The sequence below is a fragment of the Tachyglossus aculeatus genome, chromosome 13, assembly GCF_015852505.1.
Source record: "Tachyglossus aculeatus isolate mTacAcu1 chromosome 13, mTacAcu1.pri, whole genome shotgun sequence".
Lineage (NCBI taxonomy): Eukaryota > Metazoa > Chordata > Mammalia > Monotremata > Tachyglossidae > Tachyglossus > Tachyglossus aculeatus.
The window spans coordinates 17,955,767-17,976,611 of NC_052078.1; the positions used below are offsets into that span (position 1 = coordinate 17,955,767).

Below are 20,845 nucleotides of genomic sequence, written 5' to 3' on the forward strand. Positions count from 1 at the left end.
TATGTAACCTTGAGTAACTCATTTAATTTCTCTTTCCCTTCTAGACTGTGAGCCCACTATTGGGTAGGGACAGTCTCTATATGTTGCCAACTTGTACTTCCCAAGCGCTTAGTACAGTGCTCTGCACACAGTAAGCACTCAATAAATACGATTGATTGATTGATTGTTACCTCATCTGTAAAATGCAGATTAAAACTGTGAGCTCCATGTGGGGCATGGGCTGTGTCTAATCTGATTAGCTCGTATCTACCCCAGCGCTTAGTACACATAGTACACATAGCCTGACACATAGTTAGGGCTTCAAAAATACCATAAAAAGAAAGTCACTTGACTGCACCGTGCCTCAGTTCCTTATCTGTTAAATACCTCTGAGCCGCAGGTGGGATGGGGTCTGAGTCCTATATCAGTATCTTGTATCTGTCCAGAGTTTAGCACAGTGGTTGGCACATAGTAAATATTAAAATGCCATCATTGTAATAATAATAATAATCATCATCAGATGAATTTAGTTTGCAGGCTCTTAAGTTTGTTGACCACATGTTTGAATGATTGGCAGGGACCAGTTAAACGAGAATTTTGAACATGCATCAGACTTGGTACCTGTCTGAAAACAGGTACCAAAGTATAAATGGTTTCACGTGTCCTGGGATTTCTTGTAATTTAATAAGCAAGAGGAGACCAAGTTACCTAAATACTTTTTGAAGCAAATGGTCAACAATCAATATCTAACACTCAGATGAAAGAAAAATGCCGAGAGATGAAAGAGAAGTGCTGACGTTTCCCAGACCAGACATTTTTCAAAGTTTGTTCCACCTAGACGTGTAATATTGTATTTTGAATGACTTCAGCAAAATATCCAATGTGTGTTGCTTTAGGTTCTTTGGTGGAATAGATTAAGCACACAATTATACGACCCCTGTTATCCAGTCTCGAAGTTTTAACACTTTAAAATGTTAAACATTGAGCTCTAAAATTGGGTTTCAAGTTTTCTTGTGTGTTTTATTTAGCATTGAAGAGTTAAAATATTCACTTGGTGAAACCTGTGTTTGGTTGAAATAATGAAATTTGTTGTAGTTTCATGACTCTGGAAACACATTTTTAAATTTGAATGAACAGTTGATTTGTAAACACTTAAATGCAAGCTATTTTAATTAGCAGAAATACGGCTTCCGAAATGTTAAGCACTATGCTGCTCTTCTCTGCCCTTTGCAAATTATTTTAGTAATAATTGTAAATGCACGTGAAACTATCAGGATGCTGGTGGAAGTTTATTTCACTTCAAATATCATTTGCAGGGTGTTTTTTTCTTATCCATTCTGGATAGAAACACTTTTCGCTTGGTGTTTTCAGCAGCAGTATAAAATGTAATTGATACTTGAAGCAATATGCAAGATATATGGGTCTCAAACGAAGCAAAAAATTCACAAGTGTTTAGTTTTTCTGTGGGTTGGTCTACGTGCTGAACATTTTTTCCATCTGATTTCATATTCTTAACACTTCAGCAGAAGCTGATGATGAATTACACGGACATACACATTTGCCACTCGTAGGTTTCTGTAAGGATGTTTCTTTGGTTCGAGAGACTTTTCAAACCCGTGGCAAAGAATTGAATTATTATGACTCTTGTTAGATGCCAACTTACCTTCCTCTGCAACTGTCTTCCAGATTCATGAAAAACTGCATTACTATGAGAAACAGAATCCCGTGCCCGTGCTTCATGGTGCCGCAGCCTTGGCAGATGATGTAAGTGTCCCTTGCTGAGATCACTGGTACCAAATCTCCCAAAAAGCTGTCTGCAAGCAGAACTCCTCATTGTGCAAACATATGAATGTAATCCCTGAGCTGAAATCATAAGAAGCTGCAAATGTTTCCAATGGCCCTGTCATCACTGAGTTTGTAGCTGATATAACGCTGATTTTTATTCATATTCCTGTTCCAAAAACACTGCCTCTAGATAGGCTCCTGTTCCGCTTTCTGGTAGCTATGTAATAGAAATTACAGGTTGGATCCATACACGGGGAGAAGCTGTCAACTATCGGTGTTTTTGAAAAAGTCACAGACAAGAGGAATGCTTTGGAAAAATAAAGATAAATGGAATAGCTACGCTGCTGACAGGACAAGAAAAATGACAGATAATACTCCAGCCATGAGGCATATGAAATGCATAAAAAGAAAGGGTTGTCGAAAAAATACCTGTTATAAAAGCGCAGAGGTGATTTATGAATATTAGCGCTTTCCAAATTACCTTCATAACTAAAAAATAAATTATCGAAGTGGTCGGCATTGATGGAGCAGTTAATTTCCTGTTACTATAATTTTATTTAAAGGCTGGAGAATTGGTGGGGAGGGTGGGGGCTGTGGGGAGAATCTGACCTGCCATTCCTTGCTGTTCATTCTAGGATTCAGATGAATTGTGTGCACACCTGTATAAACTCTGAATAACGCTCAGCTAGGATGGATAGAGAAATGTTTAATAAACTGTGGTTTTGGTAAAATCCAACAGCCTGTTTGTAGTAGTTGGTGATCTCATTTTTTTTCTTCCTGTCTTTTGTGCAAAGGCAACATGTGATTTAATTCATTTGAAACATTGGACCCATGTAGGCAGAAATCTTTGTCTCCTTATACTAAGAAATTTGTGCTCAAAGGAATATTTTAGGCTCATATGTAAGTGAATCAGACCTGCGAAGTAGGACCCAGAAACCAAAGGCCTGTCTTTGAAACTTATAAGCGATGCTTAGGGATTCTTGGAAGATTTTGTTTTTCTTTCAGTGTAATTTGAGGACTTGGCATCTTTGTGATCACACGCTGGGATTTTTGTTTAAGGCCAAGCTGAGAGGTTATTTTCCTGTGCAGTAAATTCCATAGTTGGTGTAAACGCTGTAAAACATGAGGCTGTTTGATTAATTGTCGAAAGAAACTGCCAAACTGTCATGCAGATATGGTCAGGTATTAGGTGACACAGACGTAGTTTGGGTTCCGGTTTGGGCTGCTAACTCTGAAGCGAGGCTGCGTGTAGAAGGGAAAGGGGAATGGGGAAAGCGTTTGTAACATATGGTCACCTTATTGGAAAAATTTGTTTATCAGTGTTCATTGATATAAAAGACATTCTTCTCTCTGTCTCCTTCCCTAAATCCTTTGACCAGGCCGTGAACATCTCGTGTTTGGAATAATGCTATCTTTTTCTTGCTAGACTTCTATCTTCCTACCTTGACAGCACTCCAGAACATACTGGACATTGCATTCTCTCCTTGCCCACCGCTCTAGTTACGTCACTCCGCTCCTTGCAGCCTCCCGTACTGTCCATCGCTATGTGGATTAATCACATCCACACATTCTCATGCCTGGGGCTGTTGCTTCGAGATAGGGAGCTGGACCAGGTGACTCTTTGAGGGTCCTGCCCAGATCCGTGGTTCTGTGGCTAATAGTGCCGCCTCTGCACGCTCTTCCCTCTTCCCTTCCCCAGCTTGCTCTTTCTAGCACCGTGAGCCCCCCGTGGGACAACCTGATCACCTTGTAACCTCCCCAGCGCTTAGAACAGTGCTTAGAAAGCGCTTAATAAATGCCATCGTTATTATTATTATTATTATTCTAGCTGCTCTCGTCTCCTATTATGCTGCAGGCTCCAGCCTGTAATACAGTCAATCAATCAGAGATATTTTGTTGAGTACTTACTGTGTGCAGAACACTGTACTAAGCACTTGGTAAAGTACAGTACAGCAGAATTGGAAAGCACAATTCCTGCCCACAAGGAACTTACAGTATGCAGGAGGAGACAGACGTTAAAATAATTTATGGACAGAGGAACTAGAGTATAAGAATACTTAAGTACTGTGGGACTGGGGTGAGCATCTGGTCATACATTTCTTTTAGCTGGTTCCTTCTTCTCCTGCCTCTAAAGTCTTTGATTAAACTAACCTTTGAGTTTGGCCCGAACTCTTTTGCTGTCAGTCGTACCTCTTGGTTTCCCCTCTTTTAAATTGAAGTTTAAAGCCCTCCTCCAGAAGTCTTTGATAGTTCACATCATCATCATCACTGGTACTTATTGAGCACTTACTGTGTGCAGAGTACTGTAGAAAACTATACTTGTATTCCAGCCCACCAGCACAGTCTGAGAACCACTCCTTCCCTAGCTCATTCTTCACATTTGCGTAAGGTAAAATCTTAAGGGTCTTGTATAGGGTGTATTCTAGGCGTGTCTGAGTACAATGTCATGCAGCCATACTTTGCTATTACTGAACCCAGTTCTCCCAGCAACCACAATTGCACACTTTGGGAATAGCGTCTTTCAGACCACTGGGTAATCATTCAGTGATTTACTGCAGTGTTTGATAATAATAATAATAATGATAATGGCATTTGTTAAGCACCTACTATGTGCAAAGCACTGTTCTAAGCACTGGGGATGGGGGGAGACAAGGTGATCAGGTTGTCCCATGCAGGGCTCACAGTCTTAATCCCCATTTTACAGATGAGAGAACTGAGGCTCAGAGAAGTTAAGTGACTTGCCCAAGGTCACACAGCTGACAAGTGGCGGAGCTGGGATTCGAACCCATGACCTCTGGCTCCCAAGCCCTGGCATACACTTCAACTCCATGGGAATTTGTGGGGTGACAGATGGATATCCGATGGCTGTCATGAGTGTGGCATCGTGACACACTCCTTCCTCTCTCCCTCGTCCCCCTCTCCATCCCCCATCTTACCTCCTTCCCTTCCCCACAGCACCTGTATATATGTATATACGGTTGTACATATTTATTACTCTATTTATTTATTTATTTTACTTGTACATATCTATCCTATTTATTTTATTTTGTTGGTATGTTTGGTTTTGTTCTCTGTCTCCCCCTTTTAGACTGTGAGCCCACTGTTGGGTAGGGACTGTCTCTATGTGTTGCCAATTTGTACTTCCCAAGCGCTTAGTACAGTGCTCTGCACATAGTAAGCGCTCAGTAAATGCGATTGATGATGACGATGATGATCGTGGGAGCGAGGCCATTAGCTCTACCCCAGGAAGGTTTTGGATGAGGCAGGCAGCCGTAGGCCGTTGACGCCATTCACCTCTTGCCCTCTGCTAGCAGGGCATGGAGCCCAGTCTGACCCTGGAGACTGTGAAGCTCTGGTCATTCATTCAGTCGTGTTTATTGAGCGCTTACTGTGTGCAGAGCACTGTACTAAGCGCTTGGTACATCTTCCCTGGGCTGCAGGGGCAGAGAAAGAATAGCCTCTGGCAAGAGCCATCTGTGCCACCGACCCGCTGTTGTCATCAGCAAGCAAGAGCAATCCTGAGGCCAGCTCAGGATGGACCAGCTGAACTAGAGTCACCACTGGCAATCCATCTCTTCGTGCCTCAGTGGCAACTCTGGATGGCTCATCCTCATGGCCACCAGACCAGAGCCTGGTCTGTCCGGCCCCACGGACCTAGCAGCGCAAATTAGGTGATACCCATGTTGGAGAAGGATGAGACAACAAGGAAGGGAGGGATAGGTTAATTGACTGACTGCCTCCTGTGTACAGAACACTGGGCACCCGGTTCAATCAGAACATGCTGTATTTTCACTCTGTGTTTGGCTTAAGGGTCTTGGGAAATTAGGGAATGTTTGTGTGACTTTGTGTGCTTGTTTGGATTCAGCACGCCAATGTTATAGGGGAAATTAACGTATACACGCATGAGTGGCTTCAGAGTGGGTGAGTACTACAGTGCAGTTTTTCCTTCCTGAAGGGTTTTTGAGAATGCAGCCCCCAAATTATCCAACTGGGAGTGCAGAAATAAAAGTAAGAGGCACACATTCAAATGCCCCATGGTCTTTCTCTCCCTTTACCCCTCCCAGATTATCCAACTGGGAGTGCAGAAATAAAAGTAAGAGGCACACATTCAAATGCCCCATGGTCTTTCTCTCCCTTTACCCCTCCCAGATTATCCAACTGGGAGTGCAGAAATAAAAGTAAGAGGCACACATTCAAATGCCCCATGGTCTTTCTCTCCCTTTACCCCTCCCAAATTATCCAACTGGGAGTGCAGAAATAAAAGAGGCACACATTCAAATGCCCCATGGTCTTTCTCTCCCTTTACCCCTCCCAGATTATCCAACTGGGAGTGCAGAAATAAAAGTAAGAGGCACACATTCAAATGCCCATGGTCTTTCTCTCCCTTTACCCCTCTTTTTTCCCTTTTCCCCCTTCCTTATTTCCCTCCCCTTGTCCCTCCCCTCTCAGGTATTTCTCACCCTCTTCCCTTCCCCATTCAGAGCCCTGCCCCCTCGGTTCTCTGCCCTCAGATGCTGGGCTCAAAATGAAAAGTGGGCAATTCCACCTCCTCATGGTGTGAATGTTAGTGGCCTTCCCAAAGTGCCCTATTTACCACTGAGTGGTGTAGGCCTTGGAGAATTGGGCTCAATATTGAGATGTTATTAAATGGAGAAACACAGTTTTTCAGGAGCAGTTGGTTCTCGGGTAGTTGAAGGCATGTGATGCAAATGCCCATTTTTGCCATGCAGTCAGCATTCTTGAAATAGCATAAGTGGCTTCATGATATTGTATTTGATGTACTTTATATTGTATAATTTTAGACTAGCTTTTTGTGTGGTGTTGCTAAAGTTGATTAACTGGGCATTCTGCTGATGCAAAGTGCCTCGATTCAAATTAGTCTCAGCTTGAGGAGAAAATGACTTAACCGATAGACTATTAGCAATAGATCAGCAGGATTACACTACAGGTTCTCCTTTCTCGAAATCGTAGGTTTCTGTTGCAGTGACAAATACAAATTCTTGATTTTGGTGGATACATTCTCTGCCTTTTGGGTACTTGAATAACTGTTGACCTGTCATAAGCCATATTATATTTAACTTGGTTATATTTAACAAGCTACTTACCGTGTATGCGTAAACATCATAAAAGACTCAGACTGCCTGCACTATAGGGGCACTCCGCTTCTTTACCCTAACCCCAAACAGCACGGCTACTGTGGGTTTTTGGAAGCCGTGTGGATTTCACCACCTCATTCAGAAGCTGTTTTTTATAGACAGTGTCGAGGCTTGATCCAGTCGTTTTTACAAGTAGTCCTTTGTCTGCACGCAAAGGACCATTCACTTAAATGAAGTGCTGGGCTTTGCCCTCATTGCAATAAATCAGAATGTGATCTGGCCGCACTGTTGCCAGATACGATTACTTGAGTTAAACTGAGCCGAAAGGCCTGGCTTAAATCTAGTCCTCTGAGATCCTGGAAAGAAGAGCAGTGAATGATAGTCTGTTTTCCTTTATGCTGGCTTCTGTGTGAACACACTGGAAAGTCACAACCTTGAACAAGATAGACTCCCGGTTGTCACCTTGAGCTCTGGATAAAACAATGCTCTTGCTAATGTACTTTGTGTCAATTCAATCTCCCTCACAGCTGGCTGAAGAGCTGCAGAGCAGGCCATTGACGGCTGAGATCAGAGAGCTGCTGAAACTCCTGTCAAAACCCAACCTCAAGGTGAGGACATGTTGCACCTGCAAAAAACACACACAAAAGTGCTCCTCCCCCCTTTCTGAAGCTTATGATGATCTTGTTGCTTCAGGCAACGTTTTTCAGACACAGGTACTTTCCGAGGAAGAAGAGTTAATAGCCGAACATTTGTCAAGGAAACGGGGAACTGATATATTACTTTTGGATGCCTCTGAATTTTGGTGTGATTTTGAGGGAGAAAAAAAATCTGCGTCCTGCAGAAAATAGCGTGACTTCAGGGACAATTTTTCCCCTTTTATATAAGTGTAGAAATGCTGAGACCACCAGGGTCTTTGTTTTCATTGGTTTCTCGTGGCTGGTGAGTGTTATTCCAATCTGCGTAACAATGGGCTGCTCTTCCTTTAGGCCAGGGGTGACCAAGCTGTGGTTCCTGTGCCTTACTTAGCAATTCTTGTAGCTTGCAGTGGATGATTTTTTTTTCTTTTTCTGCCATATCAGTGGGCTTTAAAGCATGTCGCTATTCCAGGCCTGTGCTGGTGGCAGCACGTCTGTCTACATCCAGCCCCCCTACCACCTCTAGCCCCAGATCCCCAGCTGTCTGTCACCCCCATCACCACTCCCCCTCAATCGGCCGTACTGTGTATCCCAATCCCTAGGCTTGGGTTTACTAAATGAGCCATTCAAGATGGGGAAAATCCATGCTTTTCAGACAGATCAGGTGTTCTGACTGGTTGAAGGGGGAAAAAAGAGAGATGCCCCCGAATTAGAATGTTTTTGATGGCAATACGGCCGGGATGTTCTGACCTCCCAGTCTGGACTCCGGGGACCCATCCTCGAGGCTGCTTGGAGGTCGGAAACTGGTTTGCTGCAGCCATGAAGTCTGGGTAGGGAGTCTTTTAGACTGTGAGCCCACTGTTGGGTAGGGACTGTCTCTATATGTTGCCAACTTGTACTTCCCAAGCGCTTAGTACAGTGCTCTGCACACAGTAAGCGCTCAATAAATACGATTGATGATGATGATGATGATGATGGGGCTCACGGCCGCAGAGCAGCCCTCCCTGGCTCTTTGGAAGTTCTGACCGGCTGCGTTGCCCACCTGAGCCCTATTCCACATCTGGAGTGGACTGAAAGGATCCCTCTAGAGCCCAGTTTGGCATCGAAATAGGACCCAGGAATATCACAAATTCCAGACAGGAGGCTCTGCTGTCTTTAAGCCTTGCCCAGGGACTCCTTTTTCATTTCCAGAGCACTTTTATAGTGGAGCATATATAAGAACGCCACCTTTTGAGGCACATTCAGGGAGGCCCCAAGCTGTCACCACCCTACTATTTTCTGAGTCGCCAAAAAAGTAATAATGATAGTTCTGAGACCCTAGGTAGTGGTTTAGTTTGTCACTTGTTATATTATCTCAAGTAAACCTATGAAGGGGAGAGAGAGATATGGCTGTTTTGTTGAAGTGGCCTAGAGCAGCTCACAGTTTTAAAATATTGATTTAGGTCACAAGAAGATAGAACCAGAAGTAGAAATTTTATCATCTAAAATGGAAGCTATTTTTACTTGGATGCACCTGAATTTTCATTTAGTTCCTTAGCAAGTCTTTCTGTTTAGAATTACCACCCTTTCTTTCTTTCTTCCTTTCTTCCTTCCTTCCTTCCTTCCTTCCTTCCTTCCTTCCTTCCTTCCTTCCTTCCTTCCTTCCTTCCTTCCTCTCTCTCTCTTTCTTTCTTTCTTTCTTTTTCTTCTTTCTTTCTTCTTTCTTTCTTTTTCTTCTTTCTTTTTCTTTCTTTCTTTCTTTTTTATTGAGCGCTTACTGTGTGCAGGTTAAAGAGTTCAGAGCACTGTACTAAGCGCTTGGGAAGTACAAGCTGGCAACGTCCCTACCCAACAACGGGCTCACAGTCTAGAAGCGGGAGACAGACAACAAAACAAAGCATGTGGACAGGTGACATTTCATTCATTCATTCATCATTTATTCATTCATTTGACATGAAGTAATGTTTATTTGTTTAAGAACTTTTCATGCTCATATTGACGATAGATGGAAATATAGTTGAAAAAACCTCTGGTCACGTGAATGTGTGTAATCCTGAGATTTTAAAGGGTCTGATATCAAGTTGTTATAAAATTAATTTTACAGTCAATTCTGCCATAGAGCATGTATTCGTTTTCTGTTTTGGACCGAGTGCTGTTGAGCAACCTCTCTCATCTCTATTGAGAGAATATCCCCTGACATCAGAGGAAATAGACCTGCGAATGCTTATGATTAAATTTTCTAGTGTGACTGCCCCTTAAGAAACATTCTTTAAGAACCCAATCCCACACTATAGTGGAATTAGTCAATCAGGGTTATTTATTGAGTACTTATCATGTGCAGAGCACTGTACTAAGTGCTTGGAAGAGTACAGTCAATAGAGTTGGATGACGTGTTCCCTGCTCCCAAGGAAGCAGAAGCAGTGTGGCCTAGTGGAAAGAACACAGGCCTGGGAATCAGAGGACATGATTCCAACTATGGCTCCACCACTTGTCTGCCCGTGTGACCTTGGGCAGATCACTTCTCTGTGCCTGTTTCCTTGTCTGCAGAAGGAGGATTCAGTACCTGTTCTCCCTCCTGTTTGGGCTGTGATATCCATGTGGGACCTAATTGTCTTGTATTTACTCCAATGCCTAATATAGAGTAAACACAGTAAGCGCTTAACAAATACCATTGTTATTATTACTATTATTATTAATAAAAGCAATCAGCTTCTAGTTAAAGGGAAACTGATGGCGTATGCTTTCTCTTAGGTTCATTGACCAAAAGTTGAGAAGACAAATTCTATAGTCCCAACCCTATTCTTTTAGCCCCCTATCCCTGTAGTAATGTATAAAGATAGATTTAAAGATGAAATGATCTTTTACTAAAATATAGAGGCTTTATACTAGGGTATAAAGGTATTTCTCTCTGCGGTATTTCTCTCTGTGCTGCCACCAGCACAGGCCTGGAACAGCGACATGCTAAAGATATTTCTGTCTGAGAAATGAGAGGATGTATCATTTTTCCATAATGCCAACTTAAACTTTGTTTCTTCTGCTGGTGCAGTTTGCTTTGTGAAGCAAATAGTGCAATTAAATTCTATTTGCAAGCATAACAAGTCTTCTCGATTATTCAGTGATGCACTTTTTTTTTTACCATACTAAATGGTTTCTATATAAAAATAAAATGATGTACATTAGAATACTTAGTATTTAGTTGTTAGTCTTTTCATCAAGGGCAAGTTAATTGTCCTTAAATCAAGATATGGAAATAGCAATGTTCAAGCTGCCTTTTCATCAAACACATCAGGCTTGCATTTATTCATTGCAGTAGGTGGTAACAGGACCTTTAATGAATCAACTCAGTGTCTTTTTTTGTAAACTTAGCTTGATATATAAAGAAAACGCCTCCTAAAAATGCTTACCCTCTTCTTTTTACACTCCACTCAGTTTCGTAGGTGAATTCCCATTGATACATATTTAGACAAAAATTGCATAGCTTGCTAGATTTCTATCTTGATAGATATTATGTTTAAAAATATCTCTTTAGATTTTTTTTCAACTTTAATATTTCAAAAATAATATAGTAAAGTTTCAAATGACCTGTACATTCTTCTGATGAGTGAAAAATCAAGATTGATGAGGTGTTTATGTTAATAATTCAGTGCTTGTTTTTAGTAAAAAACATAGCAATTTAATACTAACTTCAGTTATGCATTTGAATAATGAAATGTGCTGACAAGGTTGTCTTTTGACATGTAACAGTTGATATACTCTTTCAAAATATACAATGAATTTACTATTATAAATGAAAGAAAATGCAAAGTGTATTCCTCAGATAACCAGTTTGAATGCCCTACCTTTGTCTGCTGTGATCGTTCCAGTAATATCAGCATTTCTGAAAAATTGAGTTTGATAAGATGCTTTTTAAAAACTTTTAGCTTGAAAATGTTCATAACTACGTAATAGGGACTTTTTCTGAGGGTATATTAAGGTCAATCAGTGATGGTCTTCATCAAGAACCTCTTATGCCAAGCACTGTACTAAATTCTGGAAAGAAATACAAGTGGCCATTTATTGAGATTTGGTCAATGGCTCACGAAAGGGTTTTCGATCCAAAGATGGAGATTGGAAGAAAGAAAAGGGAGAAAACAGAAAATAAGCGAAGAAAATCAAAAGCAGCAATAAAAAGAACTGATGAGGAAGGACTGGCCTTGGTCCCCTTAGCTCTTCACTGCTCCAGTCTGGGCCACCTTAATAAAAACTGCCACAACCTATAGGTGATACAAGGATTTAACTCTGTTTCTATTTCTGAGGGCTTCATCATCATCATCATCAATCGTATTTATTGAGCGCTTACTGTGTGCAGAGCACTGTACTAAGCGCTTGGGAAGTACAAGCAACATATAGAGACAGTCCCTACCCAAAAGTGGGCTCACAGTCTAAAAGACTTCACTTACTTGGTGTTGGGCAGAAGGAGAGAGGATCCCTTTTCCATGGGCAGCTCCTGAGAAAAATAAAGGAGAGAGGATCCCTTGGTCATGGGCAGCTCCTGAGAAAGATGACAGAGTGGGTATGCTGGTAGGAGGAAGTTGAGGTGGTGTTGAGGAGGTTTTGAGGAATTCATCTATGATGGTTTTGATTTTTATCAACAAAGTAATTAGGTCATCAGGAATGAGAGAGGGGAGGTGGAAAGGCACCTTGGGTACTTCAGTTGGGAGTTAAAGGTCTGGAATAATTATTGAGTGCAATGGACATAGGAGTAGATGAGGGAAAAGTAGTGCGGCTAAGTGGAAAAGGGCAGATGAGAGCAAGTAAGAATGAATTTGAAGTGGTTGACGTGGGAGGGAAGGCAGGTTAAGAGGTTGTGGTTATTGGGATTTCAGAGTTTGGTGTGACCAAGAAGGTTAGATTTGGCTGCTATTTTAGGAATGCCCTCAAGCAGCTTCTATCTTGGGAGGGTATGGAGTTGTGCAAATGTCTTTGTCATATACTGCTTCCTTTACTAATTGTCTGAAGCAGACCCTGGCAGGGCCTCTTCAAAAGTGAGATCTAAATCCACTTGCAGTACCAAACCCAACCCAACTCTTCATTCATTCATTCATTCAGTCGTATTTACTGAGTGCTTACTATGTGCAGAACACTGTACTAAGCGCTTGGGAAAGTACAGTACAGCAATAAGGAGAGACATTCTCTGCCCACGATGGGCTCATAGTCTAGAGGGAAGGAGACAGACATCAGTACAAGTAAACAGGCAGCAATATAAATAAATAGAATTACAGATATATTCACATATGCATAAGTGCTCCAGTCCTGGGAACCTAGGGCTTTGCTCACTTTGGAAAAGCTGGGGCCCAGTCAGGTTGGGAAAAATCTATCCTGGGCAGGACTCCCTTTCAGGCAGCCAGGGGATGTCAGAGTCTGAGCAAACAATATGATTAGCCCTGCAGTCTCCAGCCATAGACTGGAGAAGGCAGGGTAATCCTGCAGAAATCCCAGGGTCAACCAGATTTTTCCAGGGATTGCTGCAGAGTCGAGCTGTTTCTTCTGAAGTTCGGTTTTGCTCAGCCTCATCCCATTAGAGCAAACGGATTTGGTTCCCTACAGGAATTTTATCTGGGTGTGGAACAAATGAATCATGCTATTCCACTTAATGCTGAGCACATTCTTACTCCCAGATGTATTTTTAGACATTTCTGAAAAAGAAACAGCTGATATATAAAACACAATTTAAAAATCCCATTTTAAAAACTGCCTTAATCGCTATTTACCATTATAGAACGAGGGCCTGCGTGCCTTTACTCCTGCTGTCCAGTGCCATTCCAGGAGCTGGAGAGCTAAACAACGTGAAGTAAAAGGAGAAAGAAGGCATACTATCCCTCATAGGGTTGGGAAGACAGGGAGACAAGCTTCCATGTGGAGCATACCATCTCTGCAGACGCCTCCCAAGTGAACTTTTCTGGTTTGGACCAATCATTTAACCTACAATCCCACATCTCTTTGCTCCAGGACATCTCCACTTGGTTGGCCTACCACCATCTCAATGTCAGTATGGTTAAAACGGTACTACTCTGCTTCTCTGCTAAAGCCACTCTGCAAACTTCCCCTTCTCCAGTGATAAACACCACCAGTTATCCTATCCCAGAAACCCAGGTGCCATCCTGGGCTCCTTGCCTGTCTTTCAGTTGTCAAATGCCGTCTACTGCCAGTTCTTCCTACATGCTGTCTCTTAATTTGCCCCTTTCTCTTTACCCATACAACTAGAACACCCTGTCCTAAGCTCACCATATTGCAGGTACACTCTTGTGCCAAACTTCTTGCTGGGTGTTTGTGCTTCCAGCCTCACCCCAGCAGATCATCTTGAATGAATCATCTTGAGGCATACCAAGGCAGTCGTCTTCACTCCTCAGAACTGTCCACCGGCTTCCTCTGTCTCTCCACTCCGAGTAGAAATTCTATACACTAAGCTTCAAGGCTTTCCACCAACTCACCCCTATCTTACATGTTGTTTTTCTTCACCCACTGGTCCCCTTCTTGCTTAGTTCCTCTCAAGCTAGCCTCCTCATTATACTTCACTCTCTCATCTCTTGCTTCCATCCCCTCACCCCCAGCCTGCAACTCCCTCCCTTCCCAAATCCGGTGGACTACAGCTCTCCCCAAATGTAACGCCCTCTTAAATTCCCACCTCCTCTGACAAGCCTTCTCTGATAGGTTTCCGGAACTCCAAGTCATATAAATCCAGCCATTTCCAGTTCTCATGTACTTATTTATATCCATTCTCAGCGCTTTTGTATATGTGTTTACTCAGTAGTACCTTCAGTTACTTTGATTACTTTGTAAATATTTTTCTGTCTGTCTCTCCGGTTAGATCTAAGCTCTTAGTGCACAAGGATTGTGATTGTGTCCCTTTTCTGTTTTGTACTTCCCAAGTGCTTAGTACAGTGCATTGCATCCAGCGGGCTCAAAGTAAATACAATAACTTCTACCAGGCGGCAGTGACGTAGCTGAGTCTTGGGGCAGCTGGAGGGGTGATCTGGAGAGATGATTGTGTATTCTTGAGTTGCACCCTGGGATCAAAACGATCTCCAAGTAGCTCTTGACCAGTCTCTGCTTTTATTGCATCTCTTCCCCCATCACTGAACAGGTAGTAGCTGTGGAAATGGGTCTTGGCAGACAAGATAAGGTATGGGATGGAAAGCCTGGGTTCAGGGCTGGTCGAGTCACGTGCAAAGGGTCTAGTCAGCTAGGGAAATGAAGTGTTTCACAGATTCTCATACAGTTTGTACTGTTTCTCTTCCCCAAATCATCGCTACTACAAGGGGCTTTGAGAGGGGACAGAGGTGTGTCTTTTGGCAAAGTCTCTGCTTTTATTGCATCTCTTCCCCCATCACTGAACAGGTAGTAGCTGTGGAAATGGGTCTTGGCAGACAAGATAAGGTATGGGATGGAAAGCCTGGGTTCAGGGCTGGTCGAGTCACGTGCAAAGGGTCTAGTCAGCTGGGGAAATGAAGTCTTTCACAGATTCTCATACAGTTTGTACTGTTTCTCTTCCCCAAATCATCGCTACTACAAGGGGCTTTGAGAGGGGACAGAGGTGTGTCTTTTGGCAAATCAGTCAGTCAGTGATATTTATTGAGTGTTTAGTGTGTGCAGAGCACTGTCAATCAATCAATCAATCATATTTATTGAGCGCTTACTGTGTGCAGAGCACTGTCCTAAGCACTTGGGAAAGTACAGTGCAGCAGAATTGGTAGACAAAATCCCAGCCCACAGTGAGCGTTAAGTTTAGAGAATCTCTGCTTTTAGAAGGGTTTCCCTGAGTTGTAGGGGGTTGAAAGAGGCTTGACCTCCTCCCTTCCTCTCACAACCCCTAACTCCCAGCATTGTTTCCTCACTCTGATGTGCCAGATAGAGTGATGGGGGCAGTTCCTCAGAGCCTTGGGAAAGAGCTGCAGTCAAAGGGGAATCCTTTCAGTGCTCATTCCGTGTTGGCTGAGGGTTTGCTGTGTTGGTTTTGCTATATTGGTTTTTGTTATAATTCTAGTAGCTCTGGAGTGGAATCCCTCCCCCCACCCACAAGTACAATTTGGGACACCCTTTTTGCCTTCCCACCATGAGAAGCCGCGTGGCTCATTGGAAAGAGCACGAGCTTTGGAGCCGGAGGTCATGGGTTCAAATCCCCGGCTCCGCCAATTGTCAGCTGTGTGACTTTGGGCAAGTCACTTAACTTCTCTGGGCCTCAGTTACCTCATCTGGAAAATGGGGATTAAGACTGTGAGCTCCCCGTGGGACAACCCGATCACCTTGAAATCTCCCCAGTGCTTTGCACATAGTAAGCACTTAATAAATGCCATCATCATCACCTTATTTCTCTTTACCTCCTCTTCTCCCAAACCTAGATCTTTCAGATGTTCCAACTCTTGTCCCCCATGCACTGGAAATGTGAGTTTTGTGGAACTCTGGTGAAGTAGTCTCCCAGGGACATTTTGGGGAGGGAGAAACAACTTTATCTCCTCTACCCTTCTTCCCCTGAGAGGTCAAATGCCTTTTTCCATTCTACTCTGTGTACACCCTAAGCTCTTTTTGGGCAGAGGTCACAGTTACCAACTCTATTATATTGTACTTTCCTAAGTACTTAGTACAGCACCCTGCATCATCATCATCATCAATCGTATTTATTGAGCGCTTACTATGTGCAGAGCACTGTACTTAGCGCTTGGGAAGTACAAACTGGGGACCCAGTTTGCCTGCACCCAGTAAGCGCTCAAATACGATTGAATGATTGGTACCTTAGGCTTTGAGATTAGTTATTTGGGCTCAGGATATACAAGTTTCATTCACTGAAACACTGAGAACCGCTTGCCTATCTCAAGCTTGTACTTTTGAACTGAACAGCTGACGACGAGTTGAAATTTTTCCGAAGTATTCATTTCCCTCTAGATCCTGCCTAATAAGTTAACTCAAAATTAATATGTATATTTAGTTTTGTAAGGAATCTGATTCATACCCCGTTTTTTAGGATTCTAAATTCAGATCATGTATGTTGAATCATCCTAAGTACTTAGCAGGTGCTATCCAAAAAAGCCCACAAATTGCCTCTGCCCTTGAATAGTGTTAGACAGCTCTGCATTTCTAGCTCTGTACTGCAGGAAGGAACTAGAAAGATGGATCTATTCAGAGTGCTTTAAAGCTGATGCTGAGGAGTTTCTCTTTGATGTGGAGGTAGGTGGGCAGCCACAGGAGGTTATTGAAAAGTGGAGAGACAGAGGCCGAACAGTGTTTAGAAACATGATCCAGGAAACAGAGTGAAGTATGGACTGGACTGGACAGGAGACAAGGAGGTCAGCTGGAAGGCTGGAGCAGTAGTCAAGGCACGATATAAGTGCTTGGATCAGCATAGTAACAGTTTGGATAGAGAGGAAAGGCAGATTATAGAGATGCTGTGAAGGTAAAACCGACAGGATTTAGTGATAGATTGTTTTGTATCCTCTTCCAATGTCTGCGTGTACACCTAGTTCTATAAAATAGGAGTTGCATTCTAGTGGAACCCCCACACCAAAAAATACTTGCCCTGAAGTACTCACTTTATGGTGGATTTGTACGCAAATGCACAACTGTTTCGTCCACCCCAGCTTTATCCTCGATCCAGACTGATGCTCGTCGTTGGAAAAATATCCTTACTGCTGCTGTTGCGTTCTGCCTAAAATGTAGTGAATACGTGGGTTCTGGCAGAACTGAGTGTACTGTGGTCTATTTTAAACCTGAAATAGTGGCAGTCTTTGACCCAGAATGTGTGCAAATAATAATAATAATAATAATGTTGGTATTTGTTAAGTGCTTACTATGTGCCAAGCACTGTTCTAATAATAATAATAATAATGATGTTGGCATTTGTTAAGCGCTTACTATGTGCAAAGCACTGTTCTAAGCGCTGGGGGGGTACAAAGTGATCAGGTTGTCCCACGTGGGGTTCACAGTCTTAATCCCCATTTTTACAGCTGAGGTAACGGAGGCTCAGAGAAGTTAAGTGACTTGCCCAAGGTCACACAGCAGACATGTGGCGGAGCCGGGATTCGAACCCATGACCTCTGACTCCAAATAATAATAATAATAATAATAATAATAATAATAATAATAATGTTGGCATTTGTTAAGAGCTTACTATGTGCAAAGCACTGTTCTAAGCGCTGGGGGGGGGGATACAAAGTGATCAGGTTGTCCCATGTGGGGTTCACAGTCTTAATCCCCATTTTACAGATGAGGTAACTGAGGCGCAGAGAAGTTAAGTGACTTACCCAAGGTCACACAGCAGACGTGGCGGAGCGGGATTCGAACCCATGACCTCTGACTCCAAAGCCCGTGCTCTTTCCACTGAGCCACGCTGCTTCTCCACACGGCTACTCACGCTGCAAAACACACTGTATTTAGTTTATTAGAGAATTAGCACCTTATTTGATTTGTGACAGAGGTTAACTTGAATTTTTGCAAAGAACTACTCTTAGAGTTTTCTCAAAATTGTGGTGTAATGTTGGGCCATGGTTCAGTTAGGCTGTATACTAGAAATCTCATGGAAGCATCTCAAGATGAAAATATGTGATTGACAGTCATGTACTAAAAAGAGTGAGAGAAAAGAATATTCAGGAATGTTGTTTCATCATCAAGGATATTTTCTTATAAACCTGTTTATATATTTTTTTATAATTCAAAGAGAACTGTAAACTGCTTTCATCTGGCCTTTAAAGTCTGTTTTCTCTATCTGCTCAATTCAAAAAATTATGAAATATAGAACCTCATTGAAGTGGGCCAGGATACAAGCGTTCACTTATTTTATTTGAAAAAATGTCATTAGAAAATGATAGTTTTGACAGTTTTAACTGTACCCTATACTCTTGCTCTCGCTATGTATGTGTGTGTGTGTATATATACACACATATATAAAATCAGTGGTTCTTTCATTAATGTTAAATTTGATATTTTATATCTTCAAGTGGAATATTAAAACTCATGTTTTATGTAACCGAGAATGTAGCACTTTGTAGTTAATATTTTACTTTGGGAATTTTTCACTAATGTAATGAGAAAACACTAAACTATCTTTATAGTGCCAAACAAGTAATGGAGGAATAGTCTGCTGGATTTGCCTTTTTCAACTGAATTTTCCTTGGAGATTAAATACTGAGTCTTCACACTTCAAACCCTTACTGCTTAAATTGGCTGCCATTAAGTAGGGAACTGGGTAGGTGAGAGCTGGATAAATGAGGTTGTATTGTATTTTTAAGGGGTGTTAATTAGACTTGACGGATGTCAGGGATTGGCACTGGTAGTTTCATTTTGCGTGCAAGGTGGAAAAGGAGACATTGGGGAGAAAAGATCTAGGGTTTCTTATAGGTAATGCTGTGTGTTCTGCGTGTGTAGTAGGAGTGTTGAAGTCATTTTTGGATCATGTTAAAAAGAAGACAAAATCTACAGGTTTTGGGGTTTGGGGTATTTTTGTTTTTTAATATTTATTAAGAACTTACTGTGTTCCAGGCACTGAACTAAATGCTGGGGTAGATAAAGCTAATCAGGTTGGATGCAATCCATGGCCCACATGGAGCTCACAGTATTGATCCCTATTTAACGAATGAGGTAACTGAGGCACGGAGAAGTTAAATGACTTGCCCAAGGTCACCCTGCAGACAGGTGGCGGAGCCGGGATTGGAACCCAGGATCCAGGCCCGTGCTCTTTCTACTAGGCCACACTGCTTTTCAGCAGTTATTAACTTACATCCTCCTCTATTATTGTGGGTTAGTAACAGTCTAATCAGTCAGTCATATTTGAGTGCTTACTACATGCAGTGTACTGTACTAAGCGCTTGGGAGAGGACAATACAACAATATAACAGATACATTCCCTGTCCACAATGCGTTACAGTCCGGAGGACGAGCTTACAGTCAACTTGAGTGTACCTGTTCAATTATAGTAAAATACTGCCTGTCATGATTTTTTTTCTATCATAGACTACTAAGGTAAAAATCAAATTATGACCAGTGAAATTGTGTGTTTGGAAATTATTTTTGCCAGGCTCATATTTCTATTAACGTTAACATTTTGCAGGCTTTGCTCTCCGTACATGACACTGTGGCTCAGAAGAATTATGACCCAATACTACCTCCTATGCCTGATGATATTGATGATGAAGAAGATTCAGTAAAAATAATCAGACTAGTCAAAAATAGAGAACCACTGGTAAGTCGTCTTTTTGCTCCTGGTAAAGTTAGAACAGAGTTGTTTCTTAGGCAAGATCTTTTAAAAACACTGGTATGTTAAAAATGTATAGGACTTATTTCTGCTTTTTAATAATATCGTCATGCTTTCTCAGTGCCTCGTACACACCAATATAATTGGAGTATAAAAAGATTTATTTAATTCTAAAGTGTGTGATTACCCATAGGAAAACAGTTGATCAAAATGACGTTTTTTTGAACTGTGCTAAATTGGAATGTTGGTAATGTGACTTGCTGACAGCATAAAATGCACATAGCTAAATTAACATCATCATCATCAATCGTATTTATTGAGCGCTTACTATGTACATGCACTACGACAAAAAATGTTAACTGTTTAAGGTTTGATTACCAGAAAGATACTATGTTCATAAGCATATTGGACAAAGGAAAAGTCAGGTTTGATTCAAGTTAGTATGAAATCATCAATAATGAATTTGTTCTGGGACTGCATTGATCTGAATCATATTTTCATTGCCTTCTTTTAAGCTAACCATTTAAACAGTTGGAGACTGTGTACTCCAAAGGGAAGAAAAATGGTGTTTGTTAGCTAGACTGTACTAGCTTGTATGAAGGCTGATATTGCAGTAATTCTCTGAGTCTTGGAGGATCTCTGGCATCAGTCAACAAGAAATAAGCATTATATTGACTGGCTCAAGGGCCCAAGACGGCGATGAGGAGTTGACCATATGGAAAGATTTGACTTGGTATTAACATTTAAACAGTTTCTATCATTTAAACAGTTTCCTACAAATGTTTAAATGAGATGCCTTCTTTACCAAATGTGCCTTTTTATTTTGATCAAAAAGGATTATTCTTTTAGGCAAGTAGAATTTACTGCAGGACATGTCAAAAGATGTAGCTTTCTCCATTTTAAATTCCGATGAGCCGGAAAAAAACTGCACATGGCCACTTGGATTAGAATTAATTTAACATGTTTTTGGTTTTAATTCAGTGTATCTGGCCTGAATCTGTGACTCTGGACCAGTAAAACGTTCCTTATCAAGTATTTAATGTGTGCCTTTTATTTTTTAATTTGAGTAGCATTTAAGAAGAATAGCATCCTGGACTTTCATAATCTTTGTAATCTTTGACATCTTGATAATTGTGGTCTTTGTTAAGCGC

The 20,845-nt window shown here is 41.8% G+C and overlaps 1 protein-coding gene across 2 annotated transcripts in view; it reads left to right on the plus strand.

Moving 5' to 3' along the window:
* Positions 1-20,845, plus strand: part of MPP7 (membrane palmitoylated protein 7) — a 248,633-nt gene that overhangs the window by 158,097 nt on the left and 69,691 nt on the right. For both annotated transcript variants that reach the window (XM_038755705.1, XM_038755706.1), the window contains exons 5-7: positions 1,666-1,743; positions 7,388-7,468; positions 19,551-19,682. In XM_038755705.1, coding sequence (XP_038611633.1) covers positions 1,666-1,743; positions 7,388-7,468; positions 19,551-19,682 — 291 coding nt within the window. The remainder of the gene's footprint in view (positions 1-1,665; positions 1,744-7,387; positions 7,469-19,550; positions 19,683-20,845) is intronic.